Source organism: Scleropages formosus, chromosome 5, assembly GCF_900964775.1.
Source record: "Scleropages formosus chromosome 5, fSclFor1.1, whole genome shotgun sequence".
Taxonomy (NCBI): domain Eukaryota; kingdom Metazoa; phylum Chordata; class Actinopteri; order Osteoglossiformes; family Osteoglossidae; genus Scleropages; species Scleropages formosus.
In genome coordinates this window covers 4,517,640-4,538,453 of record NC_041810.1, presented here as the reverse complement: position 1 = coordinate 4,538,453, position 20,814 = coordinate 4,517,640, and the positions used below count along the sequence as shown (strand labels likewise).

The following is a 20,814-nucleotide window of genomic DNA, read 5'->3' as shown; positions in this document are numbered from 1 at the left end:
CATGTCCGGCCCGTCGATCAAGTCGTTTCGTGACGGCACGCAGGCCGCCAGGAGGTGTGCTTGGACCCCTGTAGTACCAGGCATCCCTGAATGTCAAAATTCGGGTGAGAATGATGCTCTTCCGCCTGTGTGCGTCTGCTGTGTTTTTATTTATCTCTTCTATTTTTTTTTTTCCTCTTCTAGAGAAGCTGCACTATCGGGGTGTGTCGGGTGAAGTGTGTTAAACCGCTCGAATGACGTGTTAAGTGGTTCGGTGGGCGCTTTCGTAACTCGTGCGGTAAGTGTGGCTGCGACACCTGCCCTGCCGCCCTGTTCGAACCCGGTGCCGGAACGTGCCGTTCGACCGCTTTTCGACAGCCGCGTTGCGCGTTCGCCGTGCGTTCGCCCGCGCGGGGTGGAGGAGGGGCCCCCTGGGGCCTGTTTGGCTCGTGAGCGAGGGGGCACGCCCCTCTCCCTCCCCTCTCCCTCCCTATGCCGTTTGCAGCGGTGCAAGGTGCGAGACAGGATCCCTGCTCGTGGTCTGGGCCGGCCTTCACCGGGGGCCAAGAGAGGCCTGTGATTGCTGCGTGGGTGGTTTTGCAAAAAAGAAAAAAAGACAGTAAATATGTCACCCCCAGCCCCCAACGGAGGGGAGAATGTTCCAGTTTAGCAACTGCCGAGACGCAGCAGAATCGGAATCTTTTTGGGAACCGGTGGATAGGCCTGCATATTTTGGACCCAAAGGTCACAGGTTCGATTCCCGCCTCCAGCTGTAGTACCCTTGAGCAAGGTACTTACCCTAAAATTACCCAGCTGTATAAATGGTCAAACTGTAGGTAGCTCAACATCCTAAGTTGCTTTGGAGAAAAATGTCAGATAGATAAATAAATGTAGGGGCTTTTTCGCTCTAAACTTTGTTAGACATTTTAGTGGAATTGGCTCTCGTGAAATAGTGAGTCGAAGGCCATAATTCACCACCTACATATTAGATCTTCAGCATTTTTTTTTCCCCCTCTTTATTTAATGTGCTCTGTGCCACGGGCTCCTGGCTGAAGAATACATTATGATGTGTCGCCGAAGCCCTTGTTGTCCTCCGATGCTCCCGTCCTCGCATCCCTCCTTCCACTCTCCCCGCTGCAGGCTGTCGTGTCGTGTCGCGTCGCCCCGCGTTGCTCGGGCTGCCTGTCAGCTGACACTTCATTAGCACGGTCATTTGTCACTTTCCTTCGCGCCCCCCGATCCGGCCGTTCATCGGGAAGATACCCCGCCTATGTATTTATATCATCGACTCGGCGGCTCTTTGCTTGAAACGAGCCTTCCATTTGTACCTCATTAATACGCCGTTTGTCACCTCGCACATCCGCATTGTTTAACGCTGCGGTGCTCGAGTGAAATTGTTGGATCTCAATTAGCAGAGAAGTGAAATTTCTTTGTTTAAATAAATAGTAATGTATTCATAACCAGAAGAGCACTGTATATATAAAAAAAAAAAAAAAATCACTGAATGAATATGCACAAACTGCAGATGGTACGGGCCGTTTTACATATGCGAGTAAACATGGTGTATAAATTGAAGGCCGGCTCGTAGCGCCGTGGTCAGAGCTGCTGCGCTTGGATCCGCCGGTCCCGGGTTCGAATTTCACCCGCTGCTCTAGTATCCTTCAACGATGCGCTTAACCCAGGATTGCTCCAGTAAAGTGATCCAGCTGTGTAAATGGGTGAATAGTTCAGTGGTAAGGTGCTTTGGGGAGAAGAATGAGTTAAATAAATAAAAACAAAGGACATTTTATTGAGGGGTTATTGGAGTTTCTTGCCCTTTCATGTTGTGCGTTTTGGGGTGTTTAAAATTATAAAGGGGAAGGATTATAACGGTTATGAGGCTGTATAAATGAACAGAAGTCCCTGTGTGTGTGTCTGTATGTTACATTTACTTTTTCAGCTTTTGTCCACAGCGACTTACAATGTTACAGTGTTAAGTTACTTGGTTATTTACCCATTTATACAGTTGGGTATTTTTTTTTTTTTTTAAAAACTGGAGTAATTTAAGGTAAGTACCTTGCTCAAGGGTCTTACAACTGGAGGTGGGATTTGAACCTGCGACCTTTGAGTCCAAAGGCAGCAGCTCTAACCACTATTTGTGGTCACGTGTCACTAGCTGTGCTGTAAGGATGTTAAGATAGGGCAGTAGGTGGCGTAGTGGTTAGGGATTTTTTAACCAGAAGGTTTCAGGTTCATATGTGGCTCAGTGATGTTCAAGGCCTTAAAAATATGTTCAGTCCCCAGTGAGTTTTCAGTGGAACGGAGAACAAACCACTGGGTTTAATGGAAAGTCGAACACCCTTCGTATCTTGCAATCTTCCCTCTTAATTAACCGCAGGCCTCTTTTCACGGAGTAATTTAATTGTAAAGATTACGACGTGATAATTGAAAGCTAAGATTCAAATTACTGACCATTAATATTTTCTGGCCTTATATCAATTAGCCTCATTTATTTTTGCTATCTTTAGCTTTCCTCCCCCACCAAAAGAGCCCCGCAGTGCGAGTTCCCAGGGTGCTTTGCCGCTTCCCCATTGTCTGCACGTCCCTTTGTGCTCCCATAATCCTCGAGGGCATCCTGCTGACCCAACGCGCGCCGGTGCTGCGGTTCCACCTGCCAGCTGTCCGTAGCCGCTGGGCTTCTGTCCTTCACGCGACTACACCGTAGTATTCAGCAGGGCTTTTTATCCGCTCCTATCTTGGGATGTGAGCTATTAACCCCTTGGGCATTCACACGGGGAAGGGGGGGGGGGACTCGAACCTGGATCCTTTGACTCGAAGATGAGGGCTGTAACCACGGCTCCGCTTTCTGTCCCAGGAAATGCACTGAAACGGAACTAGAGGTGTAAAACCCACCGAGGGGGAAGGAGCGTGAGCCTTTGAGAGAACGAGAGACAACTTGTCCTGGTGTGTTACACACATGGGTCAGATAACAACATGAACTGTTTGTGCCATAGGTTCTATCGTTTAGGACTCTCTGGAAAAGGGTGATCTGTAAGGGATAGAAGACTGAGTGAGATGTGGGAAAGGTTGGATGGGAAATGAAACACGATGGACGGATGGATATACATATAATCTGCTTGATGGACGATGGGTGGGTATGATGCATTATGGGTATAGGATGAGTGGAGGATGGATATAAGAGGGGTGGAGGGAGGTTGCGTGGATATTGTTTGGATGGCTGTAGGATTGGGTCACCAGTGAAGGATGGACATTGGATGGGTGGATTGTTGAAGGATGGATATAAGATGTATGTCTCTAACCGCTACGCCACCTGCTGCCCAGTACATGTGAATGTAAAATGGGTAGATGGCCGTTGAGTGGGTGGATGGGTGTAGGATGAGTGGAGGGATGTAGGATGAGTGGGGTCGATGGATATTGGAGGGGCGGGAAAGCGGCAGCCCAGGAACGCTGGTCGGTCCACAGGGACGGGGAGCGGGATGGATGCGCGGCATGTGCGGCTCATGGGGAGGTAGATCGATAGCTCTGGATGCACCCCCCGCCCCCTCGGGCGCTGCCCCACCCTGCACTATTTCATCACTTCCTGCGGAGCTGCGCTGCATCCCATCGCCCCGACAACCCTGACCCAGGACGCGGGACGGATCTGTGTGTGCGTTCTCCTCTCAATCCAGCGTTACTCGAGTTTGCTGGAAAGCAAAGGTTACACCATCACTCCCTTCCCCCTCCCCCTCTCCCTCTCTCTCTCCCACACACACACACGCTTTCTCCCGTTCGAATTAGTGCGTCTCCTAAATCTCAGCCGTGGAACTAACGTGACAAATGAGCTTATGTGCTTTGAAGTGCTGTGCTCCCGAGCCGCTCGCACCCCTGCGTGCGGGGGCTGCTTGTCTGCTGACGCTCGACACATGTGTTCTCGGCCCGCGCTTCCCGTCGCTCCCCAGAGCGGGGCCTCCCTCCCCTCCCCGGCCCTCGTCGTGCCCCCCTCCCTCTTCCCTTTTCCGCTCCATGTTTGCCATCCTCGCTCCACCCCCCCTTGTTCTGCCGTCTCATGGTAGCTCGGTCACGTGGCGTGTGTGTGTGTGTGTGTGTGTGTGTGTGTGTGTGTGTGTGTGTGTGTGTGTGTGTGTTGGGCGTTCTCTCCTGCCTTGTATCTCTCCTTGTTTTGACCAGGGTTGGGCTGTGATCAGCAGATGACCAGCGCCTGTGTGTGCCCCCCCCCCGACCCCCAACTACAGATCACTCAAAAGTTCCATAGGAAGTCGGTGTGTGATTTAAAGCCTATTAATTAATGCAACGATGTTTGCAATGCGGAGGGATCGGTCGAAAAATACCCTTATGCTGTATTATATAAACCATGAGGATATATAAATAATTATGCATGAATGCTGTGTTGTATAATAACGTACATCACTTTGTAGAAAAGCGTCTGCTGCATGAATAAATGCAAACGTAAGGCTTTATTTATTTACTTTCTACTTTAACACATTAATTTTAAAATAAAGCTACGATAGAATAATATAACTGCAGTATTTTCATTCTGCACTATTTTCTGTTTCATTTCTAAGTCTGTTGTCCTGCTCTTTCTCCAAGTGCTATCAGCACATTAATTTTATTTATTTATTTATTTATTCCCCCCCCACTTGCGAACGTTTTGAAACGAATGGCAGCTCGAAGGGAATCGGCAACGAGGAGTTTTGCGAGCAGGAGAGAACCGCTGCTGGACACCGAAAGCCTGACCGAGAGCCAAACCGTTATGATCGCGTGGCCAATATTATTGCACGGCACGTGGCGTCGCTCGTTGTGCGTCAGGGCCGAGCGTCCTCGCCCAAATAATAAAGGCGAATGGGGTGGCCGTGGTAAATTGCATATGTGAGAAATAAATTGAGGTAAATAGAGGACCATCTCTAGGTATTTTTGGCTCTCTTTTGGGGGGGGTGATGTGATTAGATGTGAATCAGCTGTTCTGTATACGAATACAGTACCAGAGGAAGGCGTGAACACACCTGGGCAACACCTGCATGGGACAAGCTGGACGGGAGAGAGAAAGCGAAGCAGCACGGTGTCCTGGGTGGGTGGGTGGCTGGGTGGGGGGGGGGGAACGGAACCTCATTTCCTCATCAGACCTAATGCCGAATGTGGAAAAAGAAACATTTCCCCACGCGTGTCCTCAAACTTTTGTAGTGGTTCGCGGGTTCGATTCCCACCACCAAGGTACTTACCCTAAATTGCTCCAGTAAAATTACCCAGCTGTATTAAAAAAAAAAAAAAAAAAAAAGGAGTAAATAATTGTAACCTTAACACGGTAAGTCGCTTTGGAGAAAAGCAACAGTTAAATGAATAAATGTCCTGTACAATAATAAATATAATGCTGTCAGCCATAATATTTTCTCCAGCCAACGGGTGATGAACTCTGTGCTTTAAATATGTTGCGGGTGAAGATGAACGTTCATTAATTCTCTCGTCTTCCATCCTTTCTCCCATTGTTTCGTGCCTGGAAATTGGGCTTCATTCTACATTATCACCTTCTCTATTATTTATTTCTCTAATAACTTCACCCAGCACGACTTATTAAGCTTCTTGCATTAATTTACCTATCTCTGTTGTCTGGTAATTTTTACTGTATCCGTTCAGGCTAAGTAAGGTGCTTGAGCTCTTTTGCTTGCAAGATGAAGACTTTGTCCATCAAATATTATGAGAGCAGAGTCTGGGAAATTCAGACTTAGGGGTGTCTTTCTCCCAACATATCGAAGCCACAACCAGGTCCTGCAGGTACATCCTCAGGACTTAAATAACATCATACTCTACGCAATTCCTGCTCCAGACCATGGTGATATCCTACCTGCAACCCTCTCCTATCTGGTCTTCCAGCTTCTGCCTCCAAATGCCTCCCATTGATACTGAAAACTGCCACACAAGTCGTGTTGGACCTGCCCAAGTGTTCATGTGCATCTCCCCTCCTCGCCCCTCTCCATACAGCCTACAAAACCATCAGCGGATCTACTCTTCAATATCTACAAGAGCCGATCACTCACTACACCCCATCCAGACTGTTACGCTCCTCCACATCTGCCCACTTGTTTTTCCCACGCACGAAAGGTCCAAAATCAAAAGCGTAAATGTTTTTTGGTTCTGGCTCCGATGTGGTGGAATGACCTCCCCCATCCCTCAGAACTGCTGAATCCCTCTCTACATTTAAGAAGGGTCTCAAAGCTCACCTGTTCGACTCGCTTCTCCCCGATCTCGTAAGCGCGTGATAACGGCGTAGATGTTTATGTTTAAAGTTTATGCAGCTACTTGTGACGTATACTGGTTTATACAGTGGAATGTGGCAAATTGACTCTACTCAAGAACCACGTGTCTGAATCCAAATCTCTACTGTTGATGTCCTGCACTCATTGTATTGTCCTCTGAGACGTGTGTTGCTTCAGCCGAAAGTGTCTTGTAAATGAATAAATGTAAATGTAACCGCTACACCCCCTGCTGTCCCATTAATGAAACTGCGCTTAGTGTGAAGTGTAGCATTTGATGGCTTTCTCATGTGAGTTATTCTATATTTTTGGCTGTGGTGAGAAGGACTGTCTGTGGACACCTGCGGTTCTCGCCACCGGAGACAGCAGGAGCAGGACATCGGGCCCAAGCAGTGGGACAAAAGCGTGACTATGTGGACGTGGGTTCCCTTTCGCCGAAAATGCATGCTTTTGGGTACGGTTCCTTCCCTCGGCTCCATTTAAATATGGCAGCGTGTTTATTTTGCAGAGCGCAGCCCGATGATGTTGAACCGAAAAATGTGAAATAACCGAGGTTTAACCCCAAAGCGCTGTGGGAAAGCGTGGGCGTCTGTCTCGAGCCGCTCTCAGGCCTCCTTCCAAAGCAGCCATTAAACATTCTTTGGTTTGCATTGAAATAATGGCTGTGTGTCCTGGCCGAGAGCGAGTCGAGTGTGTTCCGCAGGAAGAAAAAAAAAAAAAAAAAAAATGCACCGCCAGCCCTCGTGAGCTTCGCTCGTCGTGCGTTCGGATGCTTTTTAACGCTGGAGAGGACTTTCAGCTGGGGTAGGGGGGAAAAAAACACACACACACACACACACACACGGTATATATGTCAAACTTTGCTGCTTCCCATATCTTCTGAACGCGCACACACAGCCTGCCTTAAGGAGTACAGTAATTAACTTTGTTTCTCCACACTCTGTATCTGAACTTTTTGCCCACACACTCTTGTTACTCAGATGTAGTTTTTTTGGAAATTAAATCCAGAATATATAGTGATGCTGTGTGCGCACGCTTACAATAAAAAATATGGAAAAAGAAATGAAACTGGCTCCGTGTATATTAAATACTGGAAAAAAGGAAATCAGTAGATCCAGGTCAGTACACTGGGTCCTTGTATTAACCTTTGAATTATAAATGTTCAAAGATGCAAACATTTGTCTGTTTTAATCATATTTTCTTGTTTTATATATATATTTTTTTTGGTTGTGGAACAAATGTTACCAGAATTTCTACATCCATTCGTTAGTTTGGGTGTTTTCTTCCTAACGGAGTATGAATGTGGCAGCGGATTCGTTTAATTCTCTTCCTTGGTGTTTTCAGCTCTGGTGTTCCTCAGGGTCTGGGATCGATAACAAGATGATGAACGTTGCACATATGTATGGGGAAAATGACAGGCCTGTGTGTGAACAACTTCTTTGTTCTCCTTTCCCCTGCTGTCAGTCAGCACTTCTGATGTTTAAATTAATTGTAATAGCTTGAAGTTAATCAGATGTCATTCCAGAACGTAGCCCATGAATAAATCAGCAGAGGTCTGTATTGTAATTTTATTTTTAGAGTCATTGCGACGCAGTGGTTGGATATACGAACAAATCGAGTTATGAACAAATCGAGTTATGAACGAACTTCCAGTTCCAAGTGTGCTTTTACACTGAAGACCCAGTGTATTTGGCTGATTTTAACCACTTTTATTTAATTTTTATTTTATTTTTTATCTCCCCCTTCTCCCGTGTTCACACATCCAAACCACACACTTAAACGAACCACTATCGTCATACTGCAGTCCATATATACATATATATTTTTAAAACATTATTAGTGGTGTTGTTGTTTTATTTTGCTGTTCCTCTTTCAAACGTATTTTGCTCCTGATTTGCCCAGTTTGCTTTTTTCTGAACCGTCATGTCACCGTTGCCATTTCTTACCCTTGTTGGGAGCTGTCAGTCGGCGAGGGCCTCGGAAGAGGACCAGCCCTCCTCTCTGTCAGTGGCAGCGAAAGGGGGAACAAAGATGACAAAAATGTCCTTGGCGGAGCGTTTGTAGGAGACTCCAAGGCAACTGCGTCCGTCGGCGCGCTTTCTCTCCGAGGGCTTTGAGTCTCCCGCAATGAAAACAACACAAAAGCCTGCAGATCAGCAAAAAAAAAAAAGCAGCAGCCAAATATTGGCTAAAATCACTTCACTGTATCTCTATTCAAGGCCTTAGTACAAATGAATTGATTTATGAAGGGGCTTGGTTATTTATTTATTTTCCTTCTCATCTCACTCCCCTCCCCCTTTCATGTGTCCTTACTCCACCACAAGTAAACTCAAAAACAACAATGATGATGTTCCCAGGCAGTACATTTACATTTCTGACACTTTCTCCAAAGTGAATTACAATGTTAAGTTACTTCGTTCTTTACCCATTTATACAGTTGGGTACTGGATCAATTTAGGGTAAGTACCTTGCTCGAGGGTATTACAGCTAGAGGTGAGACTCAAAGCGGTGACCAGTGGGTCCAAAGACAGCAGCTCTAACCACTACGCTACCAGCTGCCCTTGAGTGTACCTCTGCGTAACAAGTGGGCGGACAGCAGGTGGCGTAGCGGTTAGAACTGTTTCGGTTCAGCTGAGAGAGCCAGATTCAAATCCCACCTGGTGCTGTACCATGCTTGGTCATGGTACTCACCCTGCACTGGCACAGTAAAAATTACCCAGCTGCATAAATAGATAAAAAGTTGTAAGCAGCTTAGGGTACAAAGCTAATATTATAAGTTGCTTTGGAGAAAATTGTCGGATAAATATTGGACTGTCAGACATGGGTGACGATCTTTCCCCTACAAATTATTCTCTGCTGTCACTACTTAACTAGGTGCAGAGGGAATGATTGTAATTGCACAGTGTAAATATTGAAAAGATGTCCATTTTTGAAGTTTTTCTAGAAAATAACTAATACAAATTTAAAAAAAAAAAAAAAAAAAAAAAACTTTTCTATTTAAACTTCAGTAGTTGTTTCGCATCCCCGTCACTCTAATCCCACACACTTTATACACTCATTGTTCATTTATGTTATGTAATATCAGCATATGCTGCTGTGATTTATTTCCCTGGTGGGAACTTTGGACATAGTCGTTACTGTTCTGTTTTTCGCTGTGTTTTTTAAAATGTATTTTTATTATATTTATTTATTTTTCTTAATGTCTTCTCCCACAGTGGTGTGATGTAACGTGGTGCTCTGTCCTCCCCCGTAGGAATGGGAGCGCCCTTTCACTGTCACCCGGACCACCCGTACGGTGAAGACGGCGACAAGGTGAGCGTCGCCCCGAGGATGGGGTGTGCGAGTTGTCCCGGAGGGCAGGCGGGAGCGCGAAGGGAAACGTCCGTCATCTCGCTCCTCTCCTGGACGGTTCAAGGCGCAGACCTGCGGCCTGTAGCTTCACAGTTCAAGTCCTAGGAAGAATGCCTGCAGTTGTGCTTGAGAGGATTGTAATATTTTTTATTATTATTATTATTATTATTATTCCAACCCTATCTTCGCAAAATAATTTTTGCCGTGCGTCCACAACGTTTCCGGTGCCTCGCTCAGCCAATCTACCTTATCCTCATCACCTTCTGTGCCAACCCCCAACTTCTATTTCTGCCAGTTTCTTAACCTTGGTTGTAATAATGATATTATTAATGTTGCTATTATTATTAATAATATTTTTTAGAATTATAGATCAATAAAACAAATATGCACTATTTTTATTATACATGGATGAAAATAATTGTTACACACCTATATGTACTATGTATATGTGCATATTGTGTATACAAACACACACAAAGGACAATTTAGGGTCAGCAGTTCACATAATCGTAATTATGATAATGATGGTTCTGATCATATCGATGACCATATTTCATCCAACCGTCAGCTGGATGCCTGCAGGGTTTCTGGGTGCTTCATGAGGGACACTGATGCAGCTCAAGGAGTTCAGTGTCAGAGAGTGAAGTGGTGTGATTGAGGGGGTGAGAGTGTTGGTGTGTGTTTGTGTGTGTGTGTGAGAGAGACAGAGATTGTGAATGTAGGTGTGCCAGTGCTGTGACACCCTTTGGGGGGGGGCGGGCGTCGTGTTCACTCGTGACGGCACGTATTTCAATGTGATCTTTGACACAAACGAACCGTTACAGCTGGGCTGTGCATCATAAAACATTCATAAATTGCGCAGCATTTCATGCATTGTTTAAGTATTATTGTAGATTGGTGAAACTGCACACTTATTTCTAAGGTTGTTTTTTAATTGATATTCAAAGTACATGAATAGTGTGTGTTTTCAAGAGTGTTTTGTTTAAATGATGGAAGAGTGTTGTGTTTGAACGCATTTGTCGCTAAATCTACTTATAGAAGCATTATGATAAAAGATGCATGAAACAGAATATTTTAGCCTGGTGGAGGACACTCCATACACTGACTTTTTTTATTAATTCGTTAGCTATCTGCTTGTTTATCTGAGGGTTACGGTGGACCGTAGCCTATTCTGGAAGCTTAGGGTGAGAAGCAGGTCGCACACTGGACACCAGGGCAAAGGCTCACTGCAAGGTAGACACACACACACACACACACACACACACACACACAATAATGGCAATTTGGAGTCGCCAGTTCACTTGGAGCATATGCCGTTTGGACTATGGGAGGAAACCAGAGCACCCGGAGTAAGCGCACACAAACACGGGAAGACCATGCAAACTCCTTAGCTGGATTCAATGACACATCTGAACCCACAGCTCAGGAGCTGTGAGGCACCAGTGCTACCTGCTGGGCCACCCCACCGACCAGCAGCGCACTTCTCTTCAGTTCTAAAAATCCGATTTGGGGTAACCTTTCCGAATGGACCTTTCCGCGGCTTGTTTTCGGCCACGGGAGGGGTGGGGGGGTCCTAGAATGAATGAGAGTTCTGCCTCTTCTCGGGTGCAGACGAATCCCCCGGGTAGGAAGGACGAAAGGTCAGAAGCCCCTGGTGGCTGCTCCTTCCTTTGGAAAAATCCGGCACCCAAAGGGTCCGACCCCTCAGCCTCCTGTGTTTGAGGAAGCAGTGTGTGTAGCAGACAGGCTGCTGGAGGGAGGGAGGGGTGGCACCGATGGAGTCGATAAGACTCCTGTGTGTGTGTGTGTTTTTGGAACAGCGCTCACACCCTTTGTTCTGCACACCCACCCAGTCCACAATGATGTTTTCCTCACTCCACCCTGCAATGTGCCTCTGAAAGGAGATGACGCTTCGAGGGGGGGCTGTGTGCTGTGTTCCACTTGTCATGTTCTATGGTATTACCCAGAGTGCTTTGGCTCAGCCCCCTCTGGCTGCCGATATTGTTTTAAGCTCCGAAGCCACACTCTGGCTTACAGCGCCGCTGCCTTGCGCGTCCTCGTATGACCCACAACTCTCATCCTCCCACCGTCTTGCCGAAAGGCCCGTTTCGTACCAGCAGGGGGCGCCCTCGGGCGGCGTTTACAGGCCGCCGGGTACATCGTCTCCGCGCTGCGGGTCTTTGTGTTAATGCCCGAGTTCAGTGGTCTCCCTCTAGCTGACGGACATCGCCTGGAGCGGGTGCCCCCTGTGTGTGTGTGGCTGCTGTGGAAACACACTTCACATTTTAGTTAGTTATATATTTCTTCAGTTCACATTTTTCTCAGCAGCAATTGAGACATCTGGGCAATTTTTACTGTATCTGTGTAGGGTAAGTACATTGCTCGGGGTACTACAGCAGGAGGTGGGATTCGAACCCAGGTCCCCTGAGTGTTGGGGAGCAGCTCGAGCCCTAACTCAACCCTAACCACCTACTGCAGGTGAACAGAGGAGCAGGATGCGGGCTGCCAGATGGACTCTGCAAGGTCACGTGTCTCCAGTGCACTTAAGCGTGTGTGTGTGTGTGTGTGCGCGCGCGCGCGCGCTTTGTTGCATAGTCACGGAAGGCAAAAGATTAACAAAGGGACTCGACATCCAGTTTGTGTTCAGTGTAGATCGGATGGGGTTGGGCACCGATTCCTAGATGAAACGTCACCGAACCCCTGAGATACGTCCTGCAGGGCGGTCAAGGGGTCTGCCGATGGACACCTGCTGGGCCCATCGCTTGCCACAGCCCAGGAAGAGAACTGCACTCCTCCATGTCTGGCTGCTGATGGTTGCACCTCACAAGGGGTTCAAAAGCAGGATGATGGTGGAATGAGCTCCTCTGTCCCTCAGAGCTGCTGAATCCCGTTCAACATCCGTGAGCGGTCGCAAAGCCATCTCTCCGAGACCCACTTCTCTCCTGATCTCCTGACTGCCCCAAAAATGGCATCACATCATATGTTGCCATCACATTTGTATTCACAGCTACTGGTGTAATGTACTCTGGTAAAAACGGTGGCATTGGACAAACTGACAATTTCGACGACTGTTTGTCTCTACGTGCTGCTTTTTTTTTTTTTCTTTTTTTTGTTTTATAAGCTGTATGTGTCGCTTTGCTAAACTACCGGTGTAAACACAGTGAATGGCGGGCAGCTTGTCGCTGTGGCGGGAACGCGGTCCGACTGTTCGCGTTCCTCTCTCGGCCTTTGAAATGGAGAATCGCTAGTGGCTCCTCGAACGTGACCTCCTTTGATAGCGTTGCCAAGGCACTAATCTCCGGAGTGATCCATAAAGGGGGGGTGGGGGGATGCTGTCCATTCTCAGGCCTGGAGTGGGGGGGCGAGCAGATGAAGCGGTTGGGTTCAGCCCGGAATATTAATAAAGGGGGTAATGACAGCACCATTAGTGTAAAATGGTAATGAGTGTTATGGTACAAAAGGTAACGAGCGCACATTTCACTGTGGTATAATATCCACCCACCCCCCCCCATGTGCAGAGTGAAGACAGCCCCAGTCCAAAGCGTCAGCGTTTTTCCCAGCAGTCAGTGCTGGAGTTGACATCAGCCCCCCCGCCCACACCCTCGCCTCCCATGCGCCCGTGGGAGCTGCCGCCCAGCCGCCTGCCCCGACCCCACCTGCACCACCAGCCGGAGCGCTGCCACACGCCTGGCCGCAGCCGCCGCAGGTGAGGAGGGGTGTGTGTGTGTGTGTGTGTGTGTGTGTGTGTGTGTGTGTGTGTGTGTGTGTGTGTGTGTGTGTGTGTGTGTGTGTGTGTGGGGGGGGGTTCTAGTACTGGCAGGTGTGGTGTTTTAACCGTTCCTGTTCCACCTCAGCCCTCCGGTTCGACGACAGCGCGGCCGGCGGGAACGGCACACCCGCCACCCGCACCCCCACCACGGCCCTGCGGGGGGGGCGCAGGACGAGAACTACCGACACCCCCAGCAGAGCTACCCCTATGGGCAGCCGTTGCCCCCTCAGGGCCTGGAGGAGCCACGTGGGTTCCACGCCCCCGCCCTCTCTCCCCGACTGCTGCACCCTCAGCAGCAGAGCGCCGTGGTGGTGGACCTACACGAGCAGGTGGGGGGGGGGGTATCTACAACAGCAACTTTGAACCTCAAGGTTGGCAGTTCAAGTCCCAGGAAGTGATTGACTTACTTACTTTTATTTAGTCGATTCTTCTCCCTAAAGCAACTTAAGGTAAAATGACGTACACCGTTTTACCCTGTTTATCCACCCGAGTGATTTCTACTGCTTCTGCTGTTTCCGCTGCTCGTTGACCGAGACGGATATTCCCTCAAGCGATTTATCGACACAAGTAAACTTCTGTAACAAAACTAACTGTATGCCGAACTTTGCATTTCCTCCGACGCAGTGCCGACGTCCACCAGTCACAACAATGGATTATGGGACACACAATATCACGACTGCAATGGCAGATGAACGTTATTCCAATATCGGTGTATTGTCATCGTGCACTCTCGTCACTGAGGTGGCACGATGCGGAACTCCGCTACATCATCATGCGACAGAGGACAGCGGCAGCTAGAGTTAGCTTTTTGGACAAGCCACCTGGCAGCTGAGGAGAGGAAAACAAAAGACAAAAAAGGGGATGAAAACGAACCTCTGGAGGTCCACATACCAGTACCTGCCCAATTTATTATTATTATTAATTAATTAATTTAGCTGACACTTTTCTTCAGGGTAACGTACACTGATTTACCCAGTTATAGAGCAGGATATTTTTTACTCTGAGTCCTAGTTAAGTACCTTGATTGGTGGTATGACAGCAGGAGAGCGCGAGGTGGCAGTTCTAAACACTACCCCACCTGCTGCCCAGCTTGAACAAAGCACCTAAAGGCGGCGGGGGCGAGAGGGCCGTCCGAGCGTCTCCATGGTAACGAGGCACCGGCAACAAGTAACGCTCTCTGGCTGGACCTGTAGATGTGCGATTAGCACACGAACCTCTCTACTGTACACCGGTAAGTGTGACTGAGGTTCTCTGCCTGTCTTCCACCCCACCAGTTGCAGCAGGGCACGGTGCCGGTGTCCTACACGGTGTCACCGGTGCCCCCCCACGGGCTGCCCCCACCCCTCTGCACGGGCCAGCATCTCCCCGCCTGCTCCTCGCAGCAGCAGATGCCGGGCTGCTCGGTGGTCTTCAGCGGTCAGCACTATCCAGTGTGCAGCGTCCCGCCGCCTGTGAGTGACCCCTCCGGGTGACCTTTCCTGCAACACCAACAGAAAAATCCCAGAGAAACATTTAATGATAATGCAGAAGTTTAACATTAAATGTTATTTACTGCAAGGTGACTTAGTGTTCTGTTTGTTGATGAAGCTTCTTGTAATGATTTAGCCATTTGTCAGGGTCAGGCAGGGTCATTTTTACTGTATCAGTTCAGGGTAAGTACCTTGTTCAGTGGTACTACAGCAGGAGGTGGGCTTTGAACCCAGGTGTCTCATTAATAACTGCCCCACCTGCTGTCTGTCCATTCTTCTGTCCTTGCTTGTCCCATCAGACTTTTCACTGGTACATTTTTTTTTTTGTTATTTTATTAAAGATAGAGATACATCTAACATCTTAAAATATGTTTTTATCACCTTTTATGTTTGTCACATTCAGGTGGGTCTAGGGTTAATTTCCGTGGACTGAGAATCAGGGTGAAGTAACAGCAGGGCAACAAAGTGTGTGTGTGTGTGTGTGTGTGTGTGTGTGTGTGAGAGAGAGAGAGAGAGGTACTACCTGTATTTTACGTGTGCCGGAGGCCGGTTGGAATGGGGTCGGCCTCTGGGCTCCCGCTGGATGCTGCCCCCTTGTGGCCACAATCACAAACTGTTGTTGTGCCGAGAACCTTAACCGCACTCTGCCCTGCTGTAACACTCGCCGTCTCGGGGACAACGAACGAGAAACCTCTCGGAGCGCATCCACCCGCAGAAATCGGGCCTCGAGCCCTCGTCTTATCGTCTGATTTACAGTGCGGCTCATGCGTTTAACCTTCCTTGTCGGAGATGTCCGATGCGTGACCCACATGTGGTAACTGCGCCGTGCGACAAGCTTAGCCTTACAAAATTAATTTTCTGTTCGGCTACGCCGCCCGATACAAATGTGCTCTCTGCAGTCGGTCTGACGCTCTGTGTTCTGATGTATATTTTATCGGAGAGATGGTTCTCCGAGCAGCAGCCGCATGGGCTCGCTGCTTATTTCGCACGCGGCGCGGTGAAACGACGGCACGAGCACGTGGCTCCTCTCCGGGGGTCCCGGTCAGCGTGTGCGGGGTCGGCTTTCGGCCTCGGACCGGCTGCAACTTTTTGACCCGCAGGGGCCCCTGCGCCGGGGATCCCACCTGGAGCTTTGAGAAGTTATGAGCACCGTGCAGAAGATCGCCGGCACCGGGAGTCTTCGAAAATCCCAAATTCCTGTCTCTGTTCGTGGATTTCCATGTTTTTTCTCATTGCTCTGCGCGCATTTTTCACTATACCAGGCGAAGAAGCTTTTCCCAAATTAAAATTGATTAACGTGCTCCTAGACGGACTAAATGGCCCTGCACCGCTGTTCACGATGAAGCAAGAAACCGCCGAACTGACAGCGTGTTTGAAAGGCTGCAGAACAGGAAGCAAGAAAGAAGTGTAGTTTTTACACTTTTTTTTTTTTTTTTTGTATAAATTGAAAACTAATAAGTACACATTCTGTTTTTAACACCATGCGGTAGCACGTTACCGATAATACGTAATCTGAAATGATCTTAAATCCAGGAAGTCCCACAATGGTCCGCACCTGGGCTCCCTCAAATGCCGGCCCTGAGCGCCCGTATCGTCTTTCGCTCCGTAACTGGAACGACTTGGATTCGAACCTGCGACCTCTGCGTCCGACGGCAGCAGCTCTCACCTCCGCGCCGAACGCTAACTCTCTGGTTGCGTTGCTCCTTGACTCGGTCCGTGTGTCTATCAACGATTGTGTTTTATTTGAGGGCGGCTGGTGGTGTCGGGGTTGGCGCGGCTGCCTTTGGCGCCGAAGGTTGCTGGTTCGATCCCCGCCTTCGGCTGTACCCTTGCGCAAGGCGCTTGCCCTGCAATTGTTCAAGTACCTTCGCCCGGCCGCGTGCCTGGGTACCTAGTCGTGGCCCTGCGATAGACTGGTGTCCCATCCAGGGCGTGCCCCCCTTGCGCCCACCGTCTCCGGGATAGGCTCCGGCTCCCCTCGACCCCGCTCGGGACGAGCGGTTCTTGAAGTCGATCGGTTGCTTCTTTCATTTCCGGAACATTTTGGTTTGTGATTCCGTTGAACTTACTGTTTATTTAAAATGGCAAACAAGCAGAAAACATGAGGGTTCTGGTGGTGCAGAAAGGAAAATGCAAAGGAAAATGAAAGTGGAAACAGTGCAGCATGGAAACAGAATACTGTAATATACAGTATTTATATTATTAGTCTGGTATTTTATAATGCACAATGTGTGAAATTAGTGTGCACGTGAAACAAGGCCCTACCGTACAACATAGCATCCGTACTTGTTAATTGTTTATAGGTCATCGGAACTGAACCCCCAGGACCACCTGTGATGCTTGATAATTCCATGAAAAACAAGTGTGTTTTTTTTTTTTCTCTGCTAAATTTACTTCTTATGAATATGAGATTTCACAAGTAAAACGGGAAGATTAATCGAATTCTATTTTCATCTCCGTTCCTGCCGACGTCGCAGAAAGCAGCCGGTCCCGCTTTAAATAATAGAGAGAAGTCATTACGTGGACGGTCGTTCGGGAACCTGCGCAGGTGCGGTCCGAGCGACTGGGTGCGTGGGCGGTTCGGAGGGAGTCGAAGAAAAGTTTCCGAGGAGCGTTGCGTAAAACAGGAGATTGTTGACTCGAACGCAAATGGGTCCGAGTTGCTCACCCCCACCCCTCCCCCTCCGCCTGTCCGTCCGTCCATCAGATGCTGCAGGCCTGCTCCGTCCAGCATTTGCCCGTCCCCTACGGATTCCCCTCCCTGCTGTCCAGTGACCCCCCGCTGCTGCTGCACCCGCCCCACCTCTCGCACCACCCGCCTCACTTACCCCCGCCGGGCCAGTTCGTACCGTTCCAGACGCAGCAGTCCCGATCGGTGAGTCCCAGGCCCCCGGATCAGTTTTACCGCGGTAAAACTGGTTTTCGGCCCGAATTTGTCCAGAAAATGTTCATCTGTAAAAACTTCTTAACGTTGATGGATGTGTAAGCGGTTTTAAAGATCATCTGCTCTCCACATACGTGGGGTCAAATGGACTTTGGCCGTCTGATTCCCCCGAGCACAGGTTTAAATCGGTGTCTCTCTGCTGCAGCCCCTACAGAGAATTGAGAATGAGGTGGAGCTTCTCGGGGAGCCCCTCCCAGTGGGCGGAGCCTTCAACTACCCCCACTCGGCACACCCCAGCACGCTGCCGCCCTCGGCGCAGATGCAGTTCCTCTCGCACGAGCCATTGCCGCAGGAACTATTCGGAGTGGTAAGAGCTCGAGCATTTCGGGGCATCGTGAGAACACGGGAACGTGGCAACATCCACGGCCGCACGGCGCCCGCAGGGGGGCGAGACTCACCGCAGAAGAACACAGACCCGACGAGGGAAACGGGCGTCTCCTCTGGGATGCCTTTTAATATGGGAAGTTTATGTATTTTTGTCTGGATAATAATGCAGCACCAGTGGCCCAGTGATTAGAGCCTTCAGCTTTAAATCAAAGCACACGGGTTCGAATCCCCACCTCCCGCCGTAGCGACCCTGGATCAAGGTGCCTTCCCTGAACTGGTACATGAAAAATAACCGTGTTGTGTGAATAACTGTAAGTAGCTTAGTACATCGCCTAAGCACTGTAGGTCACTTTGGAGAAAGCGTCCCTAAAATAATGGTTAATAATAACGATGGTGTCAGAAGTGGGTTCATGCTGCAAGAGCTCAAAATTCTTTATTTATTGGTTTATTTCTTTATTTTTCATTTTTATTTATTTATTTATTTTATTTTTTTTTTCCTCCGGTTCATAAACAATTTAGCTCTCTCTGGGCAGCAGATTTTTCTAGAATGATAATGAATGCTGCACTGGCATTCGGTGACAACTTGGGGTTTTGCTTCAGCGGTCAGTGCTATGAAGGCCAGGCAGTGGAGTGTCTCTCTCATTCTTATTGTGATATGTATTTTAGTATTAAAATTGATTTGATACATACTTACGTTCAGCTCTTTTCTCTATTATTTACTCCCAAAACAGCCCTATCCTCACTTCATGCCTCGGCGGATTACCGGGCGGCGGTATCGATCCCAGCAGCCGCTGCCTCCACCACCGTACCACCCCAGCTTCCTCCCGTACTTCCTGTAAGTAGCGCCCCCCCCCCCCCTCCAGAGAGGTGCACAGTAATAAGAAGAGCTGCTTCAACCACCCTTTTATTATAGGGGAATGACCTGTGAATGAATACAGTGGCTATCGTGAACTTAAACACCTGCAGGGTGCTCACGGCCACATAATGAATAATGTTCTGGAACGTTCCGCTCAGTTTCAGGCGCATAGTGCCTTTAATGGATCACATTTGGAAGAAAAAGCTGCAGTCAACAGAAAATATCCATTAAAAATAACCAGATGTGATGTACAGAGTTTGGACAACTCCCACACACACAGTTCACTGGAGGTTTGCAATGGCTGATGGTAATGGAGAAGGGGTGTGTGTGCATGTGCGTGCGCGTGTGTGTGTGTGTCTGGGATTGACTGCCATGCATCTCTCCCTCACCAGCTCCATGCTTCCGGTGCAGCCCGCCATGGGACCAGGATTCAGCCTCGAGCTGGACGTGGATGATGGGGAGGTGGAGAATTATGAGGTGTGTTCCAGTCCCCCTCTTTTTTGTCCTTTTCTCTCGTCTTCCTGTCTCATTTTTCCTCTTTTTTGGTATCTCTCCTCTGTCATGTGGTCATTCCTGCTAACGTTCACTGGGCAGTGTAATGAGTGCTCTCATTGTTAGGTAGGAGGATGGGTGAATGGGTCACTGACCTCTTATTTTCCCAGTTCTTTACAAATGCACGTCTACTTTCTCCACTGTCTCTTTGTCCCATTTGCTGGCTGTTGTCAATATTGACTTATTTCCGTGTTAATGTTAAAGCAAAATGTACTGCAAGTAGTAAGAGTGTACACTCTCTTACTGCTTGCAGTACACTGCTGCTGTAGCCTTGTGCAGTTTCCTTTGGGATCTATCTGTCTGTCTGTCTGTCTGTGGCACAACAAGTAGTGCTGCTGTCTCACAGTGCCTGGGTGGTGCGAGAGGACATGGGTTAAATTACCGCTCAGTATGTGTGGAGTTTGCATGTTCTCCCCATGTCTGTGTGGGTTTCCTCTGGGTGCTCTGGTTTCCTCCCACACTCCAAAGACATGCTGTTCAGGTTTACCAATAGTGTGTGAGAGAGAGAGAGTGTGTGTTCCACTGATGTATGGATGAGTGACCCAGTGTAAGTAGTGTGTCTAGCAGTGTAAGTCACCATGGTGAATAAGGTGTGTGGGCTGATAACACTACATAGAGTTCATTGGAAGTCGCTTTGGAGAAAAGTGTCTGCTAAATAAATAAATGTAAATGTATGTATATGAATACAGTCATGTGCTGCTTAATGATGTTTCACTTCACGACTAACCACATATATGGCGGTGGTCCCATAAGTTTGTAATAGAGCTGAAAAATTCCCATTGACTAGCAACGTCGTAGCACAGCGCGTTACTCTCGTGTTCGTGGTGGTACTGGTGTAAACAAACTTACTGCGTTGCTAGTTGTATGAAAGTATAGCACGTGTCTCTTTTGTCTCTGTTTACCACGTCTCTTGACTGCATCGCGGCTATACCATCTCGGTTTGTATAAGTACACTCTATGATCGAGGCTATACCATCTCGGTTTGTATAAATACACTCTATGATCGAGGCTATACCATCTCGGTTTGTATAAATACACTCTATGATCGAGGCTGTACCATCTAGGTATGTATAAGTACACTGTATGATCTTCACACAACGACAGAATTGCCTAACGACGCATTTCTCAGAACGCATCACCGTTTGTTAAGTGACTCATTTCTGTACATTGTACAGCTAATAGCAGTGGTCCCTCTCTGTCCACAGGCCCTGCTGAATCTGGCAGAGCGTCTGGGAGAAGCCAAACCCCGAGGGCTGACCAAGGCCGACATCGAGCAGTTGCCGTCCTACCGCTTCAACCCCAACAACCACCAGTCAGAGCAG

The 20,814-nt window shown here is 48.5% G+C and overlaps 1 protein-coding gene across 2 annotated transcripts in view; it reads left to right on the top strand.

Moving 5' to 3' along the window:
- rnf38 (ring finger protein 38) overlaps nucleotides 1-20,814 on the top strand; it is a 33,282-nt gene that overhangs the window by 7,566 nt on the left and 4,902 nt on the right. For both annotated transcript variants that reach the window (XM_029251941.1, XM_029251940.1), the window contains exons 2-10: nucleotides 9,478-9,536; nucleotides 13,094-13,281; nucleotides 13,430-13,673; nucleotides 14,619-14,795; nucleotides 17,521-17,688; nucleotides 17,903-18,064; nucleotides 18,816-18,919; nucleotides 19,333-19,417; nucleotides 20,698-20,814. The exon at nucleotides 20,698-20,814 is cut by the window's right edge and continues 5 nt beyond it. In XM_029251941.1, coding sequence (XP_029107774.1) covers nucleotides 9,480-9,536; nucleotides 13,094-13,281; nucleotides 13,430-13,673; nucleotides 14,619-14,795; nucleotides 17,521-17,688; nucleotides 17,903-18,064; nucleotides 18,816-18,919; nucleotides 19,333-19,417; nucleotides 20,698-20,814 — 1,302 coding nt within the window. In that variant the 5' untranslated portion in view covers nucleotides 9,478-9,479. The remainder of the gene's footprint in view (nucleotides 1-9,477; nucleotides 9,537-13,093; nucleotides 13,282-13,429; nucleotides 13,674-14,618; nucleotides 14,796-17,520; nucleotides 17,689-17,902; nucleotides 18,065-18,815; nucleotides 18,920-19,332; nucleotides 19,418-20,697) is intronic.